The sequence below is a fragment of the Diorhabda sublineata genome, chromosome 8 (genome assembly GCF_026230105.1).
Source record: "Diorhabda sublineata isolate icDioSubl1.1 chromosome 8, icDioSubl1.1, whole genome shotgun sequence".
In the NCBI taxonomy this organism is placed as follows: Eukaryota; Metazoa; Arthropoda; class Insecta; order Coleoptera; family Chrysomelidae; genus Diorhabda; species Diorhabda sublineata.
Window position 1 is genome coordinate 12,555,633 of NC_079481.1, and position 25,090 is coordinate 12,580,722.

The 25,090-nt window shown below is 33.1% G+C and overlaps 2 protein-coding genes across 2 annotated transcripts in view; one reads left to right on the forward strand and one right to left on the reverse strand.

Moving 5' to 3' along the window:
* The window catches only part of LOC130447597 (LIM homeobox transcription factor 1-alpha), a 30,327-nt gene extending 12,403 nt beyond the window's left edge, over positions 1-17,924 (reverse strand). The window contains exons 1-2 of the mRNA XM_056784500.1: positions 17,763-17,924; positions 7,685-7,877 (exon numbers count right to left, since the gene is read on the reverse strand). Coding sequence (XP_056640478.1) covers positions 7,685-7,877; positions 17,763-17,766 — 197 coding nt within the window. The 5' untranslated portion in view covers positions 17,767-17,924. The remainder of the gene's footprint in view (positions 1-7,684; positions 7,878-17,762) is intronic.
* A 1,835-nt stretch (positions 17,925-19,759) lies between these two features.
* Positions 19,760-21,118, forward strand: LOC130447449 (proteasome subunit alpha type-1). Its single transcript, XM_056784263.1, has 3 exons — positions 19,760-20,303; positions 20,360-20,628; positions 20,683-21,118. Exons 1-3 carry the CDS (start codon positions 19,967-19,969, stop codon positions 20,920-20,922), a joined length of 846 nt encoding a protein of 281 aa, XP_056640241.1. The 5' UTR covers positions 19,760-19,966; the 3' UTR covers positions 20,923-21,118.
* The last annotated feature ends 3,972 nt before the right edge of the window (positions 21,119-25,090 follow it).

Here is a 25,090-nt window from a genome sequence, read left to right on the forward strand (position 1 = left end):
CCGATGTCGATGTTTGCTAGGACAAGCCGACCGTGAGATCTCCTGGAGGTTCATAGTTTACTTCGCTTTCTATATTAAACTCGCTGTTTGCTGCCAAAACATGAGGGATTACTGTCATAATAATGAATATTTGAACTCTGCGAGATTTATAGATTGTTTGTTAGCATAGTGTGATCATTTTTGAGAAATCACTTTTGCTACGTGTTTGAAATAGTTATTTGTATGCCAATGACTGAAAGTGCTACTTTGTTGGACGAGTGTGAAAATTGCGCGACGAGCGAAGCGAGCCGAGCAACAGACGAGTCGTATTTCAGCCGCTGTGTACACAACATTTTTTAGACGACGCATAAGATCCAAAACTTTCTCAATTACACTGAGGAAAGAAAATAAATAATAGAGAATTGTAAATATTTTATTTATTGAACAATATAATGATGTAATGATATTTGCAATATCAATCTTAATTATTTGCAACAAATAATATTGATTGTAGGACAATTATTAATATTTATCGGATTGGATGCAGATGAAATATGTATACCTCTAATATATGTTGATGGAATCTCTGTAGATACGTGTCGTTCTTCGATAGAATTTATTGATTGATTCATATTTGTGGCGGAAGAAAATATTTTGTTAGTAATTTCAATCTTGTTTGCTATTGAGTCATCTATATAAGCTTTAAGGTTATGCAAAATCATCGAAGTGAAACTGTCAACTCTCAACATTGAAGCTGCTAAAGTCACAATTAACAAACATAATTGACTACTCCAGAGTGCCCCGAAAGTGTTTTGCAGTACGGAACTGCCACTTTCACTACATGGAACACTCAAAACGCAACTTTCGGTATGTAAATGAATACAGAACGAATAATTTTCAGATGGGGTCGTTTATAAAATAAATTTAATAGAACCTTCAATTACAATGAAAAATATTAATGTGGAATCAAATAGTGGCTGAAGCAGGTCTTGAACTATAGTTACTATGAAAGAAAACAACGATTTTTCAAAATAAATCAAAACAAGTCAGAAGTAATTACTTGAAATGTATCAGATAGCGAATCGGACATTCCATTTAAAGTAAGAGAGTGTGCAAATGCTGCACTAGGTTGGAAAAATTAAAAAGTTGCCAGTTGAAAAATATGAAGAGACGATCAACAGGATACTACCCAAAAAAATTGGAGATTTTGTCGAAGGAGAATGTAGAAATATTTATGAAAGGAGCAGAAGATGACATGATTATAATTAATTATTAAATAAATCTGTTCCTTAGGTCGTAATAAAAATAGGGATTGCAGGAAGACAGAACTGATGTTTGTATGAGAAGGCAACGTATTTGATGAAAGGACCTTTCTTATAATCGCAATTCCAGAAAGCAAAATACCTACACGAATTTGTGGTCACTGTTGGAAATATTTTTGACCTCCTCAAAAAGTATAGAAATATTAGACCTCCTGCTGTCATGCCCGTCATATTTTTTATGATTGCTCAGAACCTGAATGGAAGTCGAAGACTATGTTGAGAGTTCATTGCAAAATAAGGTCCAAGCCAAGTATCACAGCATCGAATGAAATTAACATTAGACAAGAAATTCAAGAGAATATTCATCGAGAAAATGGACTTACTTTTAATAACTGAGTATTGATTAATGCTGTTTTCAATGTTATTATTCATTTAAAATAATGAGTTAATTGTCAGTTTAAATAATGAAATAATTATCAGTTTTTATAGTAATTGATAAATTATTCTTTGGAGCTTAGAGGTAAAGCTTTTACAAACTGATATACGAAGGTTTTGAGGAATGTGACGTTTCCTAATATCAACGAATGTCACATTTGATAAAGGAATTAGATAAAGTATAAATATATCATAACAACCAACGTTAATTGCAGCATGTAAGATGGTTGTTTGAAAAGGCATCGAAAAACTTCACCACATGGTACTGAACAAACGTCAGATCAAAACTAGAGAGATTAACGAAGAAGTTAGCATTTTAAAAGCATTTTCACACATTAAAATGAAATTTCACAGGACTTTTTCAATTGATTTAAGTACTAAGTTGGATTTTTTACATCAATTAATAATTGTAGATGAAAAATGGATCCACCACTATCAAAAAATGGCAAGATTGTGGAATATGTTCAGAAAAAGTCTGACGGTTTCATCGACTGGAAAACTCGAATGGGCGATCGTTTTTTTGGAGAGTCTGCAACCAATAACTTGAAAAAGGTGCCAGGAGATTACCACATACAAAATCTTGAGAATGTAAATGGAGAAATTGTCGAATCTTATCGTTCATTTATCAAGTCTTTTATTTCGTACACAAAACACCGATCAAATCGGTTTTGTGGACTGATATTCTATTGAGAGAACCAATTTAATAATTTCAATATACAGGATATTTTAAATTCATGTGACAAAATTCAGGAGGCGATTACTCGTATTTTGTTTTGTATATTTACTTAAGGGTTAAAAGTGATAATCATAAATTGTAACACTTCAAAATAATACAAAATCTAGAAAGCAACAGTTATTCAAAAAAAAGACTGTTATGGTTAGTGCATACATTTAAGGCGGATTCACACCAACGGGCACAGTCAGATCAGGTCACGGTCAGAGACAGTCAAGTCAAGATCGCTGCCTCGGGATCTCAATGAGAGTATTCTCACAGTCGGGTACGGTACGGCACAGTCAGATCAAAACCGGCGTAACAGCGATTTTAATACAATTTTACCACAGCGTTGGACAAAAAAATGTTCTAAAGCTACTAAGTACCAAAAATGCCCAAATCCATTAAGAAAAAATGAGCTAGAAACTTGAGATTCCGTACTTGGGTTCTTTCAATTTTTTCGTTGTGTATATTAACTTTAATTCCATCCATAGAAAATCTAATCATTAGTAGTATGTTGTAGAAATTCTACATTGAATGTAACACAAAGATACACATATTATGGAAATGTATGTCGGATAAATTTGTGCCATATTAGTCAACGATATATATTTACATAAAAATACCATTGGACGCCTCTGAAAAACAAGCAGTTAGACATACGACCCTGGCGCGACGCACAAATAGCTTCGAAACGTCACACGTGCTGCGGCATAAGCGACGCCACCGCAATATATATTATATATTAAAATATGCACCGTCACCAAAACAGCGTTTAATGTGACACCATTAATATCATCAGGCACACTTTTATGGCCCAAATATCTCCAAAATATAAAACTACACAATTTTTTCATTATTATTTATCGCCATTTTTTAAAAACTTTGTAGTACACATATTCTTGAATTTTGGAGGTTAGGTATCATTTTTGTGGTTAGGTGCTATTCATTATTTTAGATCTTACTCTTTGGTTTTAATTCTTACTCTGTTCTTTTTTAAAAATGCCTCGGAAGCGGAAATCTGGTCTATCCAAAGATTAGTCGCGGGGTCGAGCACTAAAAGTCGCAGGAAATCTAAAACTTCGTTTCACGCAGAGCTGAGAAGAAAACAGCAAACAGAGAAACTGAAACTCCTCTCCAGGTACTAGTTCGTTCAGAACGGCAACTAGAAGAGCGATAGAAGCGCCAGAACAATCGCAAGTGTAGAAGAATTCATAGTGCATCACTTTACACATATTTGCACCGGAAAAACTAATATAGTACAAAAAGATCGTAGTAGATTAATAATCTGCATTTATATCTTTTTAAATTGTTAAAATTTATGGATCTAAATCTGAGGTCAGCGTAGGTTGTGTCGTAGCCAATTCACATCAAATAATTAAACGATATCTTTTGCTAACGTCTACATAAGCAATTCTCCAAACCTCGAACTCCCTACCCTGTCTAACAAGCTCTGGTGTTACCATTACTTTAATCTGGGTATCGTCTCATACTGGCATTCATGGAAATGAACTTGTAGATCAAGCAGCGAAAGAAGCTTCGACGCAAACGTCTTCAGCGACTTGATACAAATCCATGCAAAGTTTAATTAACTTGAAGCAGTTACCACGCCTGATCCAATAATTGAAAGACATTATTTGTTATTATATTTCAATTTTTATTAACAATCGGAATATTTTGTACATTCTATGGGTTAATTTGCTCGGGAGTGTTGAATACTCTAACATCTATAATGTCTTGGTCAGGCTTACATCCAGTGATGCGACCTCTTATACATCATATTAGGCCTATTGGCCAACTTTTTTACAGTCTATTCGCGTTTCGTTGCGTTAATAACTCTTCTAGTAATGGGTTTCTATAGATTTGTGGTGTTTGATGATCATTTCTTGGATAAATTTTTGTTAGGCACTTCCAGGTCCACTAGTTGACGGAGTATTTTAGATTGGGATCTCTGATTTGGAAGCGCAACCTCACAGCTCTATTCCAATGGCCATAAAGTCTTGTAGATGGATTTCTAAGTATTTGGCACTAACTGTTTGTGGTATTTCCGTATTGTCTAACTTAACTGGCTTAAATTTATTGATTTGGTCTCATTAACTTTAATCTTTTACTTTTGTAGCCACTTCTTAAATTGTACAACATTTTTGCTGCTGTTTGAGATTTTGATCAGACTGTGTCAGAAAAACTTCCTGTTGTTGTATACTATGTCTCTGGTATATCTGATGTATACAGTATGTAAAGTAGCGGGCCTAGTACGCTATCCTGTGGCACCCCATCTGCTACAGTTGGTTTTCTCAATTTTGTATAGCAGCCCTTGATGCCACACTCTATCAAAAGCCTGTCCGATATCAAGGAACACAGAATAGCAGTATTCTCTGTTTTCCAGGGCTTTATTTATTTTCTGCGTGAGTCAGTGGACTTGTTGCACTGTCGAATGTTTTTGTCGGAATCCAAATTGATAGTAGGGGATCTAATACTGTGGAGGTAAGTCTTATTCTATGTAGGAGTAATTTTTCAGAGAGTTTGGACATTGTAGGTAGAAGGCTTATTGGACGGTAAGATGTCACGTTAATTGGGTTTCTGCCTGGTTTACCAATAAACAGTGGTATTGTCGTGCCGAAACGCTCCGAAACGTCGTTCTGGTACTTCCTTTTGGACAGGAACGCGTTCCGGAGCTAAAGATGATTTCTGATAACGAGAATTGGCTGACATATTGAAAAAAAAATTAAAAAGAATTGCTGATTTTTTTTCTAATTTTTGACGAATTTTTATATGTATGTATTACAAACAAGAGTTTGAGCCGAACCCGAACAGAAAAACCGAAGCGAATCGGCTTGTTTTTCCGAACCGTGAACCGGAGTCCGGAACGTTTTTTTTTCTGCTGAACCGGGACTCGAACCGATCCGAAATAAATACTTGAACCGGTTCAACGGGAATTTATAATAAACATTAGAAGAAAAAAATATTAAATTTTAAAAAAGTAAAGATTTCATACATAAATTTTAATGCAAGCGGCCCACGGACCGTACGTTACTCTTCCCCGGTGTAGTTTATTGCCATACCCAAATGGGCCTGCGGCTAATGCTAAAAATTTTTATTATACATTTGTTGTCAACTAGAATTTACAGATGTTGGTTTCCAGTATTGGTAGATGTTTTAAACTTTATTAGTTTATTACAGTGATGCTAAGAAAAATGCCAACAAACGTACCGATTTTCATCTGAAATGTGCATTGCTGGGAAATTCCCATATTTGTAGTTTTTACATTTCCCACCCTTAGTGTAAGAATTTGATTATTTGAAACCATTTTTTTAATTAGTGTCCAGCCATCGTTGCGACAGCACATTTATAGAAATTGGAAGTTTTAGTTAGTGAATAAGTGCTACACAAAACTATTGTATGCATTAAAACCTTTATTACATACAATGTAATAATAAGATTAATAAGTACTACTGTTAGCAAAATATTCTAGGCACGCTACCTAAGTCAAAGTGTCGATTAAAAAGTGTTAGTGTCAATTTCTAAGAACATCTCACTACAAGATTACGTACGCGCTACATATATGTACTTATGTAGTATGTAGTTGAATTTTTCTATGATCTTGAATCTAAGAAACTTAAAGTGTAAGTAAATTACATTTTCATTATTAATAAAAAAATATCCTTTTTTTTCCTATTAAATATTAGTATTTATTTTATTAGTAATTTCAACATGAGTGAAGAAACAAAAAACATGGTGTTTTCATGTATTGTTAAAAATATATATGAAATATTGTTTGAGTATCTACTATGCGTATTTTATAATTTGTTAACTAGTTTTTATTAAACGTCCCTATTATAGCACAACACCACTGCCAATCATTATGATTTGTGCAACTTTATGTGATTTTGGCCAATATCCGAGTCTCAGAATTGCATTGCATTGTAATAGGTCAGAGCCCGGTGCTTTTTTCGGGTTTAATAATTTTATTTCATTGTGTATTTCTTTTGGAGTCAATGCTTTATGGTGCTTATTGTGTTTATAACAGTTACTAAGTTTTTGAAACTTCATTGAATGTGATAATTTTAGAAAATTGATTAACCCATCCAAGCGATAAAATATTGATTCATTTCTAAAGGTTTCAATACGAGCGAAGTCGCTGATAAAAGCTAGTTTGATATAAATACAAAATGTTCATTCCGATTCTGTTAAAGACCAAATATTTGTTGAAAACTTCGTCTTATAACTCGAAAGGAGTTGCGTGAAGTTTCCGAAAACGTGTTTTTGTCAAAGGTCGACTTCTTGTTTGACTTTTCCACTTCGAAATACTTTTGATCGATGAAGTGGAAACTTCTAAATTAGTTTTTGGTGGAAATGGGTGTCTGCAAACTACTTGGAAACTTCAAATTTAAGTATGTAACTCGATGCACGGTATAATAAATCGTTGTCGAAAAGATGCGCACTCTATTGGGAAATATCTGGTTCGTTATTAAAGGAAATTTTTCATAAATCATACAATTTAAACGAAACACAATCATTTGAAAAGTTTTCACAATGATTAATTTAAGAGCTTGGTGCTTTTCAGCTTCTTGATTACCAAGAAGTTTCTACATTTCATTGTTTATATTATTATGAAGTTGTTTTTAGTGACCTTTAACTTTAGATCTTTCTCTTCGTATTTTTTATGCATTTTGCCTAAATTTGACATCATTGTGAGCTGTCTCTCCTCATAGAGTTGACGCATTAGCATCTAGAGAGTGGTAAAGATCTAATTAAATATTCATTCTTTCGTATCATACAGTCAGCTAACAGATATCTAGTCATGCCAACGAAATACGAAAGAAAGAAGATCACCAGGAGCAGTAATTGGACACTAAAACAGTGATCTGAGGTTACTTCTGCATAATACATTAAAAGCTTGATACTCTCTTCTACATTAGGAGTTCAGAATGAGCTTAATCTAGTGACTTATATAAAAGAGTTACAAAATTTGGATTTGCACCAACGCGATCTTTTATACGTTCCATAACCTTTAAATTGGCCGAAAAAAACACACATAAATTTAATAAGACATCACGTCACTTTTGGAACGTACATTGATTGAAAACGACTTAATGATCAAGGCTGGGAACATTTCTTATATCGACGAAGCGGACTTGCTATTAAACAACCGCCCTGAACATGATGTAGCCGTCAAATGCTCAAAAAATGTTGCGCAAGACAATTCATCAGAGAAAGGATAAACGATTTCGATTTTTTTCTTGTTGTGTTTCATTGATTGACTCATAATACCGTTCGAAATAAAATCGAAACTTACCTGTCGTAGTCTAATCTACAATATAATTTTGAGTCTTTAACAAAACATGTATGTATAAGATGGTCTCCGCACGCACAGCACTGTACACAAGTTTCGTGGTAAGAGACGTCCATTATTCTCAGAAGAAATCGATCGGTGATCGGGCGACAGCACACGCCACAAATACCGCCGCTAGTGAGGCCAACACCTGCAGCTGCAAAGAAAACGAAATAATTTATTTTTTCTATGAGATTTGAAAGTGTTTTGATATAGGAATATAGAAATGAGCTGAATATGTATAGAAATTTCTTAATTCTTACATCTTTCTGTATGATTTAGTGTATAAAATTTTTGATCTTTCCTAAAATATTTTGATAAAGTACGAAATAAGGTCGAAACGTCAAAATTGGGTCCTTGACTTTACACCCGAAACAAAAGAACCATCAAAACAATGGACTGAAAGGGAGAACCGGCTCCAAAGAAGACAAAGATCGTTCCATCTGCAGGCAAGGTCATGGCGTTGGCTGAAAAAGGAAAAACAAACAGAGATGAGTATGGTGCAATGGCCAAAATTAATGAATCAAAGTTTAAATTGCTACTTCGTGCACTCTATTCGCCAGATTTAGCCCTTTCGGAATATTTTCTGTTCCCAGACTTGAAAATATGGCTCGGCGGTTTTTCCAAAATTTTGGTGGTGGTGGTGTTTTCTTTGTTGTGTCAGGTACTTCTAGAACCATCCTCATATGTATAAATAGCATGAAAATTAAAACCAACTTTTTTGAAGCACCGTGAAGCTCCTACGCCTTTTGATAGAAAGCGATACATAACATTTGAACTACATATGACTGTACAACAACCCAAAATAATACTATGTTCTATTGTTTAAATTGAAATTTAATATTTTACAAGACACCTGCTGATCAAGTCCATCAATCTTCTAGTTAAGACAAAATTTAGTGCAAATGCTGTTGACTGCGTTGTTAGAATACATTTAACAGTTCTAGGGGGTGCTAATCCTGCTAAACAAATCCTTTTGTTGCTTATTTAACTCTTTTAATCAGAATTTCATGCAACGTCATACCTATTAGTCCTTAGTAAGTCACCCTACTTCGATGATTTAAAAGGGTGACTGGGCTGCAAGTGTTCTGATGATTTGATTTATGGAATGATAGCTTTAAAATAATTTCATTGTTATTTAAAAATTTTCACTGCTTTCTTGCCATTAGGGGTTGCGCCAAAACAGAGAAATCCCAAAATATGGAAAAACCACGATGTTTTCATTTATTTTCATAATATATTACATAAAAAAATACAAAAATATCCATGAAAAAACTGTTATAAATATTTATTTATATTTAGGTTTTTATAATTACTTTTTTCGGTTGAAAAAAATTTTTTTTTTCCATTATTTATCGGCTGAAAGAAGACATGTAGTTAATGTTCACGAATTTTCGTCCATCCATTTTGTGTCCCAGTATTTAGTATTTTTTACCATATCTTGAATATCTTGATTTGAATATTTCACCTTCTAATAAATTTTATACTCATGCTACAACCAATAATCCTTCATCACCATCATCATCATCATCCAGCTCTTAATCTACGATCCTACAAAGATTCCCTTCCTTGATTTTGCCTCTTATACAGCCGAAAATATTTTACACAAATATTAGAAAGAAATTTCTTACGCAAATTATGTAGAAAAAAAAACCTTTGGGACTCTTTTTTTGAAGAAAAATCTCCAGTCGGAAGGTGTGTATTCGGAATCACCAAGACGAGTTACTAGCAATTGCTTGGCACTAGATGATTGATCCATTTTGTGCAAAATATTTCACAAATTCAGCCTCAATTTATATACAAATTGAAGGTAATTTTTGAGTCAAGCAAAGTTTTATGCTGTTGGACGTCCTCAATCTCTTACTAATCAATTCAAGTCGGCTTCTAAAAATACATGTGGCTGGTTTTGTACTGAAATTGATGATTCAAAATCACTATCCATAAGTATGTAGGGAGGCCGAATTTGAGGAGCTTTCAATATCTTCTTCTAATACTTTGAAGGGAATAGGTGCACGAAAATTGTGAGAATTTAATCTAATAACTGATTTAATACTAAAGTAACAATCACCATGGGGATTTTATCGTGTTCTTCAGTTCATTAGCATTTCAAAATTAGTTTTCTCTATTTCTTTTGGTCTAATACTTTGTAAACAACTTGTGGTTCTAAATTTTTAAGTAAGCGTAATATACGTTTCTCAAAAATTCGCAAATTGACCTATAAATGTTTTTCAAAATGAAATATGCAGAAATACGATAAAAATAATCGGGTTTGTTTTGGCGGCACCGACTAGATAAGTTTTCAAGCAATTTATATCAAATACCACGCATAAAACTAAACTGGAGTCGCTTAATAGAAAATAGATTTCAGTTATTTGAAAAAGGCATAAAACTAGATTGAACCAGATTATATTTAAATCTAAATTTTTGTAATGATGAACTTAAAATCTTTCTTCTCGTTACCAATTAGATAATGAATGATATTTAACAGGTGAAATTCCGGAAAATCTTGTTCAAACTACATAAATTTCAATATATATACAGGATTTCATTAATTTCTTATTCCTTAGACCTTTTGATATGTTTATGCTTCAAAATTTTCTTGATTTTAGGTCTCTTCTGTTTCAAAATTAATTTTTTTAATAATTTTGAAAAGATAGATAAAATTTGACGTTTCGACTGATAAGAAAAATTAATTTTTCCTTAGTCCTTACAGGATGTGAGTAGATGGGGTAAAATAATGCTGTGATATAAGAAAAATTTTCTCAGATCTTTTTTGTTAAGAAATCGATTGTAAAATCTATTGAGAATGACGAATTTGTATCCATTAGGCATCATCCGTCCCTGGCCTTCATTCATTAAAAATTTATAATGTTCGAATGTATAATTTGAAAAATATACTTCTGATTTCGTAACTTTGAATGCCTATAACTAAGTTTTTTCACTGTATGATTAATAAATCACATTTAACACGAAATGTGCCCAAAAATTTTATAAAAACTCGTCCCAGCTCCATTTCGAAAACCCAGCCGACAATGTGCCAGTGCCCCCGAATATCACCTGTAGACCCAATTGGCATTATTTACGGCCCGCAATAACAACGTAGGCCCTCCGTCTCTCATATTATATGAATCGATTAATCATGCTTCAGTTCAACCCCGTAATCCCCGTTGATATGCGATTATTCGCCAGTGCGAAACAAGGAAGTGGACAAAGGATAAGTTACAGGATTAAGATATATAAACAACTTTTCCAATTAAGACCAAATTATTTTTTTAATTTGATATACAGCCGTAGAATTATCTCATCAAAAACCAATGAAAATAATATTTTTCCGTAAATTATATTTATTAATCAACTGATATTAAACAATTAATAGTATCTATGAATAGATAATTAATAATAATAATCTGATTACTATAAATCAGTATAATAAATCAGAAAACATTCTTGGAAACATATACGAACCAAATACCAAGATGGTTCTGGCTGGTTGGCCCAAAGGAACCACTCCATCATGGTTATTAAGGGAAGTTATGTCAGCTCAATAATTTTCACATATTGCACCCCAAATTTTTTTAATTACAGCATATAAATTTGAGATTTTTTATTTCCAGGGAAAATATCTAAGCCATCAGTTCCAACTCAGTAATACCGTCTATTCGAATTTTAAAAGTGGAGAATGAAGCTGCTATTAGATTATCACACCAAATTTTATTAGCAAAACCAAATATATTTAATATAGACATTTAGACAGCTCTTTCGAATCAACGTCTTGTGCATTGATTTGCATCTTTTAGTCTCAAAGAAATTTCTTTGATTATTTTGTTAAGATCTATCATCATACGACAGCCTCAACAATTTGAGTCAGTTCTGGCGAAGCATGTAAGACTGCTCTGAGGTCGGGAACGATACGCGATCCTTGAGAATCCTCCACAGAAAAAAATCACAGGGTGTCATGTTCCATGACCGTGAGGGCCACTCAACGCATCCTCGTCTGCTTAACCATTCTCCAAAATGAACATTTGGATCATTTGCCAACGTAAATCTCAGAACATTTCCAGATAAAACTTTGGTTCGTCACGTGACTAAAAATAAGGAAAAATTGGACTTTCCGGATGGATACCTGCCCACACACACACCCCAGACAGGTTTAATTCCTCCTCAATGAAGACGTGAGGTTTCTGGTAATTCAAGTTTTGTCACGCAGTTACTTTGATTCACCGTAACGTTCAGTTTGAATTTTGCTTTATCCGACCACCAAATGGAATGCTGGAATTACGGATCATCCTCGTAAAGTGCGTAGACGTTAAACGACGATGGTTCATGCGTTTCAGTATTCGTCGTAAAGAAATTTAAGAATTTCTGGTACGTTTTACACATTGTGGAACGATTTGGTAGCGGTGAGCTGGGAAATTTGGTAAACATAGTTATTATCCGTTCTGAAAAGGCGTCTACTCGACGAACACGTATAACCATGACACAGACACAACTGTTTGAAGTGAAAACATGTTTCATTCTAGTAATTTTCGACAACGTTGCCAGATTTACGACAATATGTGTACTAGTTGCATGTGACTTGCATCAACCAGCAATGTAGCACGAAGTTATTAATTAATGTCTCTTCTAGTATTTTATAAATATGGTTCAAATTCTAGTTAAATATTTATCTATGTATTTAAAGAGGCTACAGAACAGAACGCATGTGGAATACAAAATGTATACGTCCCTGTTCACTACCATTAAGACTTTCTTCCCCTTTCTCTAACTCGCATAGACTCTAATTGATAAAATATTCCAAATATGTTTACACATTCGTGAGCGCAAAAAACGATTAGTTCTGCTTAGTTGTTTGCTTGAAATTTCACTTTCGATTTTGCGGAGGTACTGAACGGTATTCAATATTTGGAAGTTGGGCCTTTGAAGTCCGAAACCGAACCAAGGGGAGAATTTTTTCCACATACTTTACGGATTGATAGCTGGTAAACATTTTTTGTTGTGTCCAACAGTCGAAAATTTCGATGTTTGGCATACAGAAAAATGGATTTCATTTAATGAATTTTAGAAGGGAATGAATTGAATGTTTAGGGATGAAAATACAAAAAATGTTGTAAAAAAATATATTTATTTTTCAACTCAATCTTCTTTTACCAGCGTTGTTCAATAAGTTTGATACCCTTTTTATAAATAAGAATCGTCGAGTTCCTCAAAATAGCAATTAACTACCGAAATCACCTCTTCATTGTTGTATAGGTATTAGAGAACCGAAAATAGTCCGAGGGTGCTAAATATGGCGAATAGGGTGCATGAGGTAGCAATTTAAACAATTGATTAATTTTTGTAATGATGGTGCATGGTCTTGATAAAATTTAGCCAAATGCGGCTTTTTTTGTTTGATTCCTTCGCTCAAACCTCGTAATAACTTAGCATAATAATCGTCGTTGATAGTTTTTCCTTTTTCAACATAGTCGATGAAAATTATCCCACGCTTATTCCAAAAATATCGACGCCATGACCTTGCCTGCACATGGAAAGGTCTTTGCCTTCTTTGAAGCCGTTTCTTTCTTTTTAGTCCATTGTTTTGATGGTTCTTTTATTTCTGGTGTGAAATGATGAACCTACGTTTCATCCATGGTTATGAAACGGCTTTATTTCTGTGAAACATTGCCAAACACTCGATGGAAACATCTTCTTGAAGCTGTTTATGTTCCTTTGTGAGCAACGCTGCAAGAGATATTTCAACTCCTGTTTATAGGGTATGGACGTCAGAATTGCAGTTTTTTCTTTTCATCTTGAATTTCGTTCTAAATTTTGATCAGACTGTGGAAACGCGGAAAGAACTTCTGGACTTGTGAGTGGAAAAGAAGAAACAGTAGCTCTAAATATGTCTGGTTGAGGCTCAATTATACGTGCAGTTTTTTCTAGAGTCCTTTCCTTTCGAAATACATCATCTTTTGTTTGAGATATTCCTGGATGAGAATCCAGAATGGAATTGTTTCGTGTAAAGAAGCAGAATTCTTATATTTAGACGTCGGTTCGCATTAATGGACGTGATTTCTTTTACCGGAGTCCTTTCTCCTATTCCATTTGGTTTTGCAGTCGTTGGTGACACATATGGATCGATATAATTTTTATTAATCGATCCACGTAACTAATACTCAATTGGGGCGGAAGTTACGTCGTGAATTGTGACATATTGAATATCAACTGTCAATAGCGTCAACGTCAAAGTCAAACGTCTGATGTTTTTCTTCCTACGGTATAATACGCTTTTTCGCTTGTATACCATCATTCAATATACCATTATATAACGAATCGATAACGTAGAAATATGGTATGGTATGCAACATTAAGATCCGGGGTTCGAATCTCCAATCAGATATAAAAAAAAGATCTACGATGACCCAAAATACAGATGACGTTGGTTAGGTTAGGTTAGATGTCGCAGTACTCAAGATGGTTGATACAAGTGACGGATAACTCATATGGGATCGTAAAACTTATATGTATATTGGAAGCTGCCCCAATCAACCTTATAGAAGCATTTGAAATATGGTTATATAGACAAATGCTAGAAAATGAATTAATCTTAAACAGGACAATACAGAAATTTTGACGACAGATAAATTTCCGAAGTCATATCGCAGTCGTGTCTTCAGAGGAAATCGTTAACGGGCTCTACAACTCATCTGAGTAAACTTCAATCTCTTGGTTATCACTCATCAGACAGTGTAATTGTGAATTTTGGTGGGGATGTAAACAATATGCTCTACACCTCATGGGTAAAATAGATGGCCACAGGAGAGTAGGTAGGAAACAATCTCCTGGTTGAGGAACATCCGTCAGGAGGGCCTGAATACGAGAAAGATTCGAAAAAAAAGTTAGGTAGGTTTGTATTTAAGGGATCAAAGAAAATAACTGCATTTTATAAACAACAGATACGTCCAAGATTCGTCTACAGGATTTATAAGGATATAAAGTGGCCAAAATTACCACCCTGTAGGACCTTATATAAATCTCAGGTTATGTTTATTATTATCAACATACAAATCCATTTTCCCACGAATAATTTCTTTTTTAATTTTCTAATTAATTTTGTATAATTATTTCAAAGTGATATTAAAAACATCAACAAACGTAAAACATCGACTAAATGATCATCAATACCTTTATTAAAAAACAAACGTCATTAACTTCTTCGTAAAAACAAATGATTATACCGTGTCCAGATGTCAACACCTCCGACGTGTTTACAAACTTTCAGTGTCAAATATTCGACCCAGCGCTGACTGGTTAATTGTTACATAAACAGAAAAACGCTTCGACTTCATTCACCGAACAACAACATATGGAAACTGGTTATTTTTGTATATTCCACATTTTTAGATAACTAGAATCATCCAAAGTTTTTTCCATATTTTAAGAATTTTGGCAATTAAATAATCATTATACCTTTCAACAACCATTAATGTACCTTTTATGAACTCAACTAATTTACGCGACACCTTGTATAATTTGATTATATTATCTAATTAGATAGTTACGAGCACTTAGTTGATGACATTTTGTTATAGTTATTTTTTATGTTCGTAATAATGTGTGTACAGATTAAACAATGTATATACCTAATGGATTATTCCGTATTATAATTTTTATTTTCATTATGATTATTACAGAAAAACCTTTTGATAATTTCTGTCCAAATAATAAATATCTACACAATTAACAACTGGAATAAAAAAACAATTTGACTTTATGAAAAAAAAAATGAATTTTTTACGATTTGGCACCACTGGCAACGTTTTAATAAAATTTCATACGAATATACATTTGTTTTTATATCGGATTCTCAAAGAGGGCGCAAGTTACATGGTTCCTACCAAGTAGTATTAAAAATATTTCATAAATTACATAATGCATACTAATTTTCAATTAACGTAGTACACAGGGTGTCCCACGACGAGTTAAAACTATATGTATACTTATAGTAAAATCGTGAAAAGTCGACCGTAACTTTGTTATTTTATATAGGATACCCTGTATATTAATACATTTTTGAAATTTACGTGAAATTTTAGTATACTTTTGCCTAAAAACTTTTTCTGAAAAATGCATACTTTTTGAGTTATTAATTTTTTTGTAAAAAATTTGACCCTTGCAGACCCTTATAAATTATTTTTTTGCGAGAATACCATTAAAGATGAAAATGATTTCTGTTCGGTTACTTTTAGCAAGGTCAGACGTATTTGAATCTATGTTGAGAAATTTTTCATTTTATACAGGGTATCGTCAGAAATGGACATGAAAGAAGCCATAAAAAATATAGGACAATAAAATACGGTCTAAATGAAAATGCAAAACGTTCAACAATATCATTTAAAAGGCAAGTTACATCCTCAAATGTTAGAGCTAACCAAGGAAGAAAAGCATCAGGTCTCTGCAGTTGGATTTGGATGGAGAAAATATTTCAACTGCTAGATTTATTTGACAAGAATAATCGATTCTACTAAAATCTTCAATGTCAAATGAAGTAAATTTTCTACAGTTTTGTCAAAATTTAAAAGATTCCTACAAAAAATAGCGAAAAAATCATGTTTGTACTAGTGCTACTGAATTGCGCCAATGATCATGTTAAAAGAAAAATGTCTAAACACTCAATCTGGTTGTTTGGTAATTATTTAGAATATCAACAATTCGGATTTATTTGTGGTGGGACTTGAAAAAAGTGAAGTTATTATGCTACGGATGCCTGGAAATACTGCTTATACGTCGCAGTTACGTATATGTATTACAATCAAAGTCTTCAGAAGTAGACAAGGGGACATTCCGTGCTAGCTGAAATGACGAATTTACAGTTAAGAGTGTAATCTATCCTCGCGAAACATGTGTCGCTATAGTTACTCAAAATTATTCATGTAACCTCATATTTCACACTTCCGTAGTTTGTTTATACGAAGATTTCCTGGAAAGTTTCCGACCTTAACCTGAGGATGTCGATATTTATCAATATAATGTTACGAAATCATCTCCGCCCCGGAGCTGGTCCTGCTTGGATTTGGTAGAATTCTAAAATTCAGCGAAGACGTTGCGTTTTCTGAAATACCCGGAATTCGTTTGATGTTTTTACAGCAAACAGTTTATTCAAATTACTTCTTTTGAATAATTTCTAGGAAGGTCTATTTATTTATTTGTTTTGTTTCTTTATTTTCTAGATATTTGGAGAATTACTTTTTGAATATATAAGGACTGTACGTAGCGCAGTGTATTTCAGTTTATAATAAATAGTCGTAGTGAACAGAACGAATTAGCAAAGTAAGCGAAGAATTTGAATAAATTATTTAAGTTAATTAAGTGATATTGATAAGTGATTTACTATAAGTTAGTCAAGTGTAGTTTATATAAATAAATTAAGAACGCAAGAGACACCTCTAAATCAAGACGAAAAACATTACAATAAGTTGGGGAATATATATATAATACAATGGAAGCTTAGTTTCTAAATTCTGGCGAATACATTGAAATATAAGGCCATAGGATTGATCTATTCATATGAACATTTGATAGAATCTTGTAAAATCACTTGAATCCTTCTCAATTGGAATTGGTATAAACTTTTATCCGGTAAAATGAATTAAACGTCCTTGATTGACCTCGTAAATCACCATACCTAAATCCAATTAAAAACTTAGGGTATATTTTCAAAAATCGTTTAGCTAAGATAAATATTATAAATGTTATGCCCATGCCAAGTTATGTAGTTGCGATCATTTCTGCCAAAGGGGGTTTAGTTAAATATTTTTTTTTCTATTTGTGTTTTTGTACATACCTAAAATGTAATGATTTTGGATACAGATGATTAAAGAAATATTTAGATACTAATATAGATCAAATTGTAAATATCTGGGTAATAATACGTCAAGCAACTATCAAAATATATTAAAAAAATCAGTTTGCATTCTGTACCCCCAAAAGGCTGCAATCATTTTAGAAGCTTTAGCATCAAACATCAATATTTTTATTTATTATAATAAACATCAAACTTTACCCATTATTTCGGCAAAAACTTAAAATTACACTCCAGCCACGAAAATCCAGTTGTAGTACTGAATTTTTTTACCAAAATCACTTGAATACGCGTTCTTTTTTTATTTTATCAAGTTAAACAATCTAAAGTCTGGTCCGCCATGCACTTTTGGAATTACACATGATTTTGAAAGCCCTCTAGCGGAGTTTTTCCGTTCCTCATTACCCCGCCATTTTTTTACGATGGGCGTGGTCGACGCTGCCAGTGCGTTGAGACGCCCCGCCCTAGAGACGTCGAAGTGTACGCGTCGATTCATTACTCCATACTGGGGGTTAAGGGTAAACGAAAGCGGTCTTAAGAGGGGAATTTCTTGAAAAGATTTCTTTGTGTAAAAGGAAAATTTTTGAAAGTTGAACCGAGACAATGGACGATTTTTCATGCTGTTTATTTGGGTTCAGTAGATTTGTAGACCAAATAATTCCAAGAAGAACTCGTAGAAACTTTTCAAATATTTTAAATGTTGATTCAATTTCAAAAAAAAAAGAAAATAACACAAAAAAACTTCAAATATTCAATTTTTTATTTACATCATAACAGATTTTTTTGTCATGTCTAAATTATGTTAATTGTACCTTCCAAATAGGATTCATATGCTCATAATGACGAGAACAAAGAAAAAAATGAAGAGACTTCTGCAGCATACAGGAACGATCAACCCAAAGACTCCTTCAACAATTTCAAGGGGACATTTTCGAACACCCATCATACAGTCCCGACGTAGCACCGAGTGATTTTCATCCTTTCTTTGAACTGAAGCGACGTTTCCAAACTAATGTGGAATTCAAAGACAATAATAATCCCTCAAACCTGACTCAGGGATTTCCAATTTGTCTTCATTTGTCTTCACTCCCCCCGCTATACCTGGTGACATATTTCTGGAAAAACCAACAGTCTACACTCCTAGAGATTACGCACGCCCGACTAAGTTTAATTCTGTAGGTATATATTTTGTCTATATTGTTTTGTTGGTATATATGTAAAGATGGTAAGTTTTAAATACCTAGTAATTGATTTTTTATTATTGTGCTATCCCTTCGCCATTCTCGACCCTAAAATTAGCACCCAAAAAACATGATTACTTTATTTTTTATTTTAGTGCGCTGGGGCCACGACAGGACTAGAAGTATTGATCACCTGTAGCTGATGCTATGAACATCCTCAATCCGTCGCAAACTGAGTCTCTTCAAGTAAATGTATATAAATAGCTCGTAATAACGTTGTTTTTTTTGTTTCAAAAATTTCCTCTTTTAACTTGGACCTGTATAATAGATACATTTCTTAAATTTCGCTAGAAATTGGTTAGGAATTATAAAATTCTCTTGGTAAAATATTCCTTTAAATTGAGTAGACTATAATAAGTAAAAAATTTTCATAATATTTAATATTAAATCTAATATTTTTTTAATTATATATGTCGTAAAATAACATTTAATTTTATTAGATATATTGTATTAGTTATGCCATCTATCAACCACTATATTTATCACAAATAAAAAATTTCTCTCAAAAGTTAGTAGTTTTAATTCGTGGATACTAGATGTCAGGACAATGTAATTACTTAGTTGTTAATATAGACATAGTAAATGTCTATGATTGTTAACTAATAATCTTGTTTACATATAAATCGTACTTTTAAAAACCTTTATAAATATACAGAATACTGTATTTCATATGAAAAAATATAATTGATAGGTAAATTTATCTAGCAATAAGTATATTCTTTATAATCAGATGTGGTTCACTATAGTGATTTTCTTTTTCGAATTAAAAAGAATTCATAAATGTCTGGATATACAATCTTTTTAAATTGAATAGATTATATTTGTAGTTGATGCTAACTCTATGCTATTGGCAAGGCTGAAATATTTATACAAACGAGTACAATATGAGAAATTAAGAAGAAGAATTCTAACATTGACAAAAATATATACCGTTACTTTCATTATAATAATTACTACAGTATTGAAACAAAAATTTCAATGCTTAGTCTAGTATTACGTAGTCTATGAGCTCCATTGAGATCTATGTTAATGACAGTTGACAATTGAATTTTGAGAAAAGTCACGGCATTACAAACAATTTTTCGTCGTTATAGCTATCGGGGAGTAAATTTTGTTTTCGTAAGTTTAGTTAATTAAACAATATCGAAACATTAAACAATAGAAATGTTTCGTAACCAATACGATAGTGATGTGACCGTTTGGAGTCCTCAAGGGAGACTACATCAAGTAGAATATGCAATGGAAGCAGTTAACCTAGGTTCCGCTACAGTTGGTTTGAAAAGTAAAGCTCATGCTGTACTTATTGCATTAAAAAGAGCTTCGTCGGAACTATCGGCTTACCAAAAGAAAATTATCAACATCGATGATCATATTGGAATAACCATTTCAGGACTTACAGCTGACGCTAGAATCCTAAGTAGATATATGAGAAATGAATGTCTCAATTACAAGTATTCCTTAGATACTTATATGCCGCTGAATCGTCTTATTAGTATATTAGGTTAGTTTTGTTATTATTAATTTTTAAATATATTTTATAGTGTTTATATTGAATAGGTAACAAAATGCAACATTGTACTCAACGGTATGATCGTAGACCTTTTGGGGTCGGTTTATTAGTAGCTAGTTACGATGAATCTGGTGCCCACATTTATCAGACTTGTCCTTCTGCTAATTTTTATGATTGTAAGGCTATGTCTATTGGAGCGAGATCCCAAAGTGCTAGAACTTATTTGGAAAAACATTTAGATGAGTTAACGTCTTGTTCATTGGAAGAATTGATTAAACATGGTTTAAGAGCTTTAAGGGACACTTTACCTCCAGAAGTAAGTACCACTAAATATATAATCAATAATTTTTTTTCAATTATGTTTATTTAGGTGGATCTAAATACCAAAAACGTATCAATAGGATATGTTGGTAAAGGTCAAAACTTTAAAATTCTTGAGGAAGAAGAAACGTCTCCGTATCTATCTCTAATTGAAGGTGAAGAACGTAGGGGTGGCGGAGGAGGTGGTGCTGCAGCAGATGATCTTCCTGCTGATCCGCTTAGAGAAGATGCGGGGGACGAAGCTCCCAGGGATCCGGTCCCGACCGTAGCAATGGATACTACGGAATAATAAAAATGGGAAAATGTGGTATTACGAAGTGTGGATCGTTTTGGTGGAATTTTGGATATTGGAAAAACTTGTCGCCGTGGCTGTCTCTATTTTTATAAATAGAGGCAGCCACGGCCTTTCTCGAAACGGAACCATGTTATTACTGCTATTTTTTATGTGTCTCAAAATTTTTCATTAATAAATTTACTGATTGCTTTTCCTTTCATTATTTTGAATCCTCAAAAATATTTGTTCGCTTGTGGACAGGTGATACTCAAATCTCATTACAAAAGCGAAATTTTATAGAATTTACCCAATTATGTCACACTTTATATACAATAATTAAATTCCTGAACAAATTCTTAGCATTATTCATTTACAAGTTTTAGTCTATTTCTTTAAAATACATCTAACTAAATTAGACATATAACATTGATTTGATGTCATTCATTCAGATTAATCGAATGTTTTACTTTAATAAAAAAAGACCTTTACACACAAATTACATACAAAATTTTTTCTACTCGCAAAACACAGAAGTCTCACAGTAATTTTTCTATGAAAACACCCTGTTTTCATCTGTTTTTACAAAGACAAAGCTTATGGAAAATTTTTCCCGATCTCCTATTCTTTATTTTCTGTGCGCTAAATAAAAAAAATTGAAAGTAATTATAAGAAAAAACTTATGTACTTTATGAAAACAACATAATTAGTATATTTGGAAACTTGTGACTTCTTTAACCGGCGTTATGGTCCTTTGAGAACCAGAGCCTTCTCAACAATCGACTGTCCTGGGCATGGTGCCTCCAACATCCAACCCCTAGCTGTATCAGGTCTGCCTCAACGTCCTCCAACCAGCGAAGGCGCAGTCTTCCTCTCAGTCGTCGTCCTCTAGGCATTCCATTCAAGGATCTGCGGTGGTATCAATCAGATCCGCCCTCTGGATGAACGCCATCAAACCTGGCTCGCCAAACATTGGTCTCTGCAAAGTATCGCAGGATCTTACGTTCAAAAGCAGAAGCAGTTCAAAATCCGCTCACTTGTCGTCGTCACAGTCCATGTCTCGCATCAGTGTATGACTATGGAACAGATTGTTATTTTTGACCTTCATGAGAGTCGTTTAACCTTGAGCGTTCTCTGTACTACTCAGAAGCATCAGTTTCCCGCAGCAACTCTTCTTGATCTCCATTGTCACATCATTATTTTCAGTTATCAAGGCCCCAAGATATTTGAATTGATGGCAAACAGGTAGCGATGTACTCTAACTTGGGAGGTCGGAGTTCTCATGGACGTGGTTTTCTGTTCATTGATTTTGAGTCCTCTTGCTTCAGCTGCTCACTTGGACTCAATCGCTTTTAAAAGAGCTGAAGTGGTTCTTGTTATGATCTAAGGTTTTGACTTTAATTAGATAGAGAAAGAATTAAACAAGAAAGAAAGGCTTTTACGTAGTGGCGACCCGTGATAAAAAAATATACCTTGTCTAGATCTTCGAAATAGATACAAGTTATATTATTAGATGGCAATGTGGTAAAATAATCAACACAAAAAATTTTCAAATGTTTTAATCACAAAATTAAAAATACAATTTCATATTAATATACGTTTCACTTTTATTTATTTAGATGGTGGTTTACTTTTTTGTTTTTCGAGTTGAGCTCTGAAATAAAAATATTTTGTAAATCAGAGATGTCTATTATTAATAAAGAACCTTACCTTAATTGTTTGTTAAAATCATCTTCAACGTTATCATCTTCCCAATTATCTTCCCATACACTAATATCTTTATCATCTTTTTCTTTTCCAGACCAATCTAAAACAGATTTTGCAAATCACTTCGACATAACCACAATTTGTTTAAAAAAAGTACCTTCTACGGGAAATTCCTCGAATTCATCATCTTCTTCTAAAACTCCCAAATCCATTTTTGGTTTTTCCGACATACTTAATTTTATAAATAACGAATATGGTGTTTTTAAACTGGAATAAATGAGAACATACAATAACACAAAGTTATAAGTGTCAATTGAAGAAAACTATTGCCAACAGAGTGAAGTTAAAATGATCTAATTTACTATAAATATGCAACCACTTTATCAATTAAGTGCGCCATCTCTTGGATTATAAATAACACTAAAACATAACAGTGATAGGTAACTATAGAAATTCATATACTATGAAAACAGAACTTCTGAAGATAGCTACTAGAGAACGATACTTATCATAAAAAGAGTAGTACACTTATTATAAAAGTTATTCACAACAATCAAGATAACATTACATTATTAGAATATTTATCATCCTTAGTTATACACGTGTAACTAATATACGTATCAGTTAAAATAATTTTTCTATTCAATTCTTTTCAACAATTTCTCATTTTTTTATCTCATAAACATACAGGTTTTCCCAATTTAATGTTTCATTTTATACCAGGAAAAGTAAAATTAGATAATAAATATGTACTGGGTGTTTGATTGTGATAATTTTTAGCTCAAGATCGATCCAAGCGAAAAATAAATAAAATTAAGGTTAAAAAAATTGGCGCAGTTTTTAATTTTATTTAGTGCATTCGTCGAATGATTTATCTTAAGAAACCGTTGGCCGATGATTTAATCTTTTTCTGAGTTCCTCAATCGATGATACTAAGATTTTTATCAAACTCTTGATGTATTATTGGATATACAAAAAAATAACACTACAATGTTACGAGAAATCAAAAAACATATAACGCATCCATTTTGTTTAGAACACGAACAAATTTATCTTCCACATGAAAAAATAATTGTTGTAAATAATGTCCGAAAAAAAATTCGCAATAAAAATAATTTTAAAATTGGAAAAAAGTTTGTTAAACCATTCGATATAGAATTTTCAACTGACCTACTGATTACATCATCTTTTACACCAAGAACTCCTTTTTTAATATCAACCCTAACTACAGCGCGGCTTGGCACTTGGATCGATCCATTGACGACGTCATAGCACCAGCGTAGGGCTAAGCGTGACATCATGCGATAGCGGATGCGATGTTGCCAATAACGAAATTCTGCTTGCCAACTAAAGATTTTTATAAACAAGAATTTGAACAACAAAACAGAGCTGGAAACATGATTAGAACGTGATCCACAAATGTAGTTACAACAGTAACAAAATGGATTCCAATATTGTCGATGAAAAGAAGCTAAACGATATGAAATCAGTGGGAATTATACAAAAAAAAAAAAAGAAAACGAGACAGTAAATATACAGTTCAACTCCGGCCTCAATGTTTAAGTGAAACAACATTGAAAATGCTAATTTATTTTGTGGATCGATTATTTTCCTACTTCCCCCTTCCACCAATTACGTTTACAGGTTTTCTTTTACTAGACGTTTGTTTCTTTTCTTTTTGGACATAATATTCATTATCATCGTTCACACTACTTTCCAATTTCTTTTATTATATCTCTGCTTTTCTTATGTTTGTTCGTTTTCGATGTCCTCAGGTATGTAGCTTCTTTCCGTAACTATCAGGTATATTGGTGTCATGCCTGTTATTACCTGCAGTGCCTATTATTATTAAAAATGTCTTCATTTTCTATTTTAATTCCCTAGTTACATTTCATCTAATACATTAATAAATACTGTGGCCGATGCTCTAGCGATCCATGTGCACGTCTGGATGCAATGTTGTGGTTCCTTGCAACCCGGCATTTTCCACAAGTTTTATGTCCTTGGTATATAGTTGTGACTCCCAAAATCATTCGGCATAGATATCCCCGAAAAACAGCTGAAAAACAAACTGCAGTACCTCTCTCGTGCTTGTTCTTAAGGCTTACATTACTCGCATAAAGTATGTTTTTTGGCATCGACTCGTCTTGGGTCTTTTAGTGGGGACAGGCTTTTTCCACACTGGTACCCAGTACAAAATTTAAGTTGCAAATAGAGCTGCAAATGATCGCTTTTATGCAGCTGTTTGGTTTGCACACGTATAGACTCAATTTGTTTTCCGAAGCTTAGTTGATTGTCCTTTAGGACTAGGTATTTAATAGTATTAATGCCTTGAAGTGGGAAGCTAAAATTGGTAGTATTTTGGATTCCTATTACTAGCGTTGCCTTAGTTTTCTAGAGAGTCAGGCTGAATTAATTTTCTTCATCCATGTATAGATCCGCTTCAAGTTCTCGTTAACGTTTACTACAAGTTCATGTT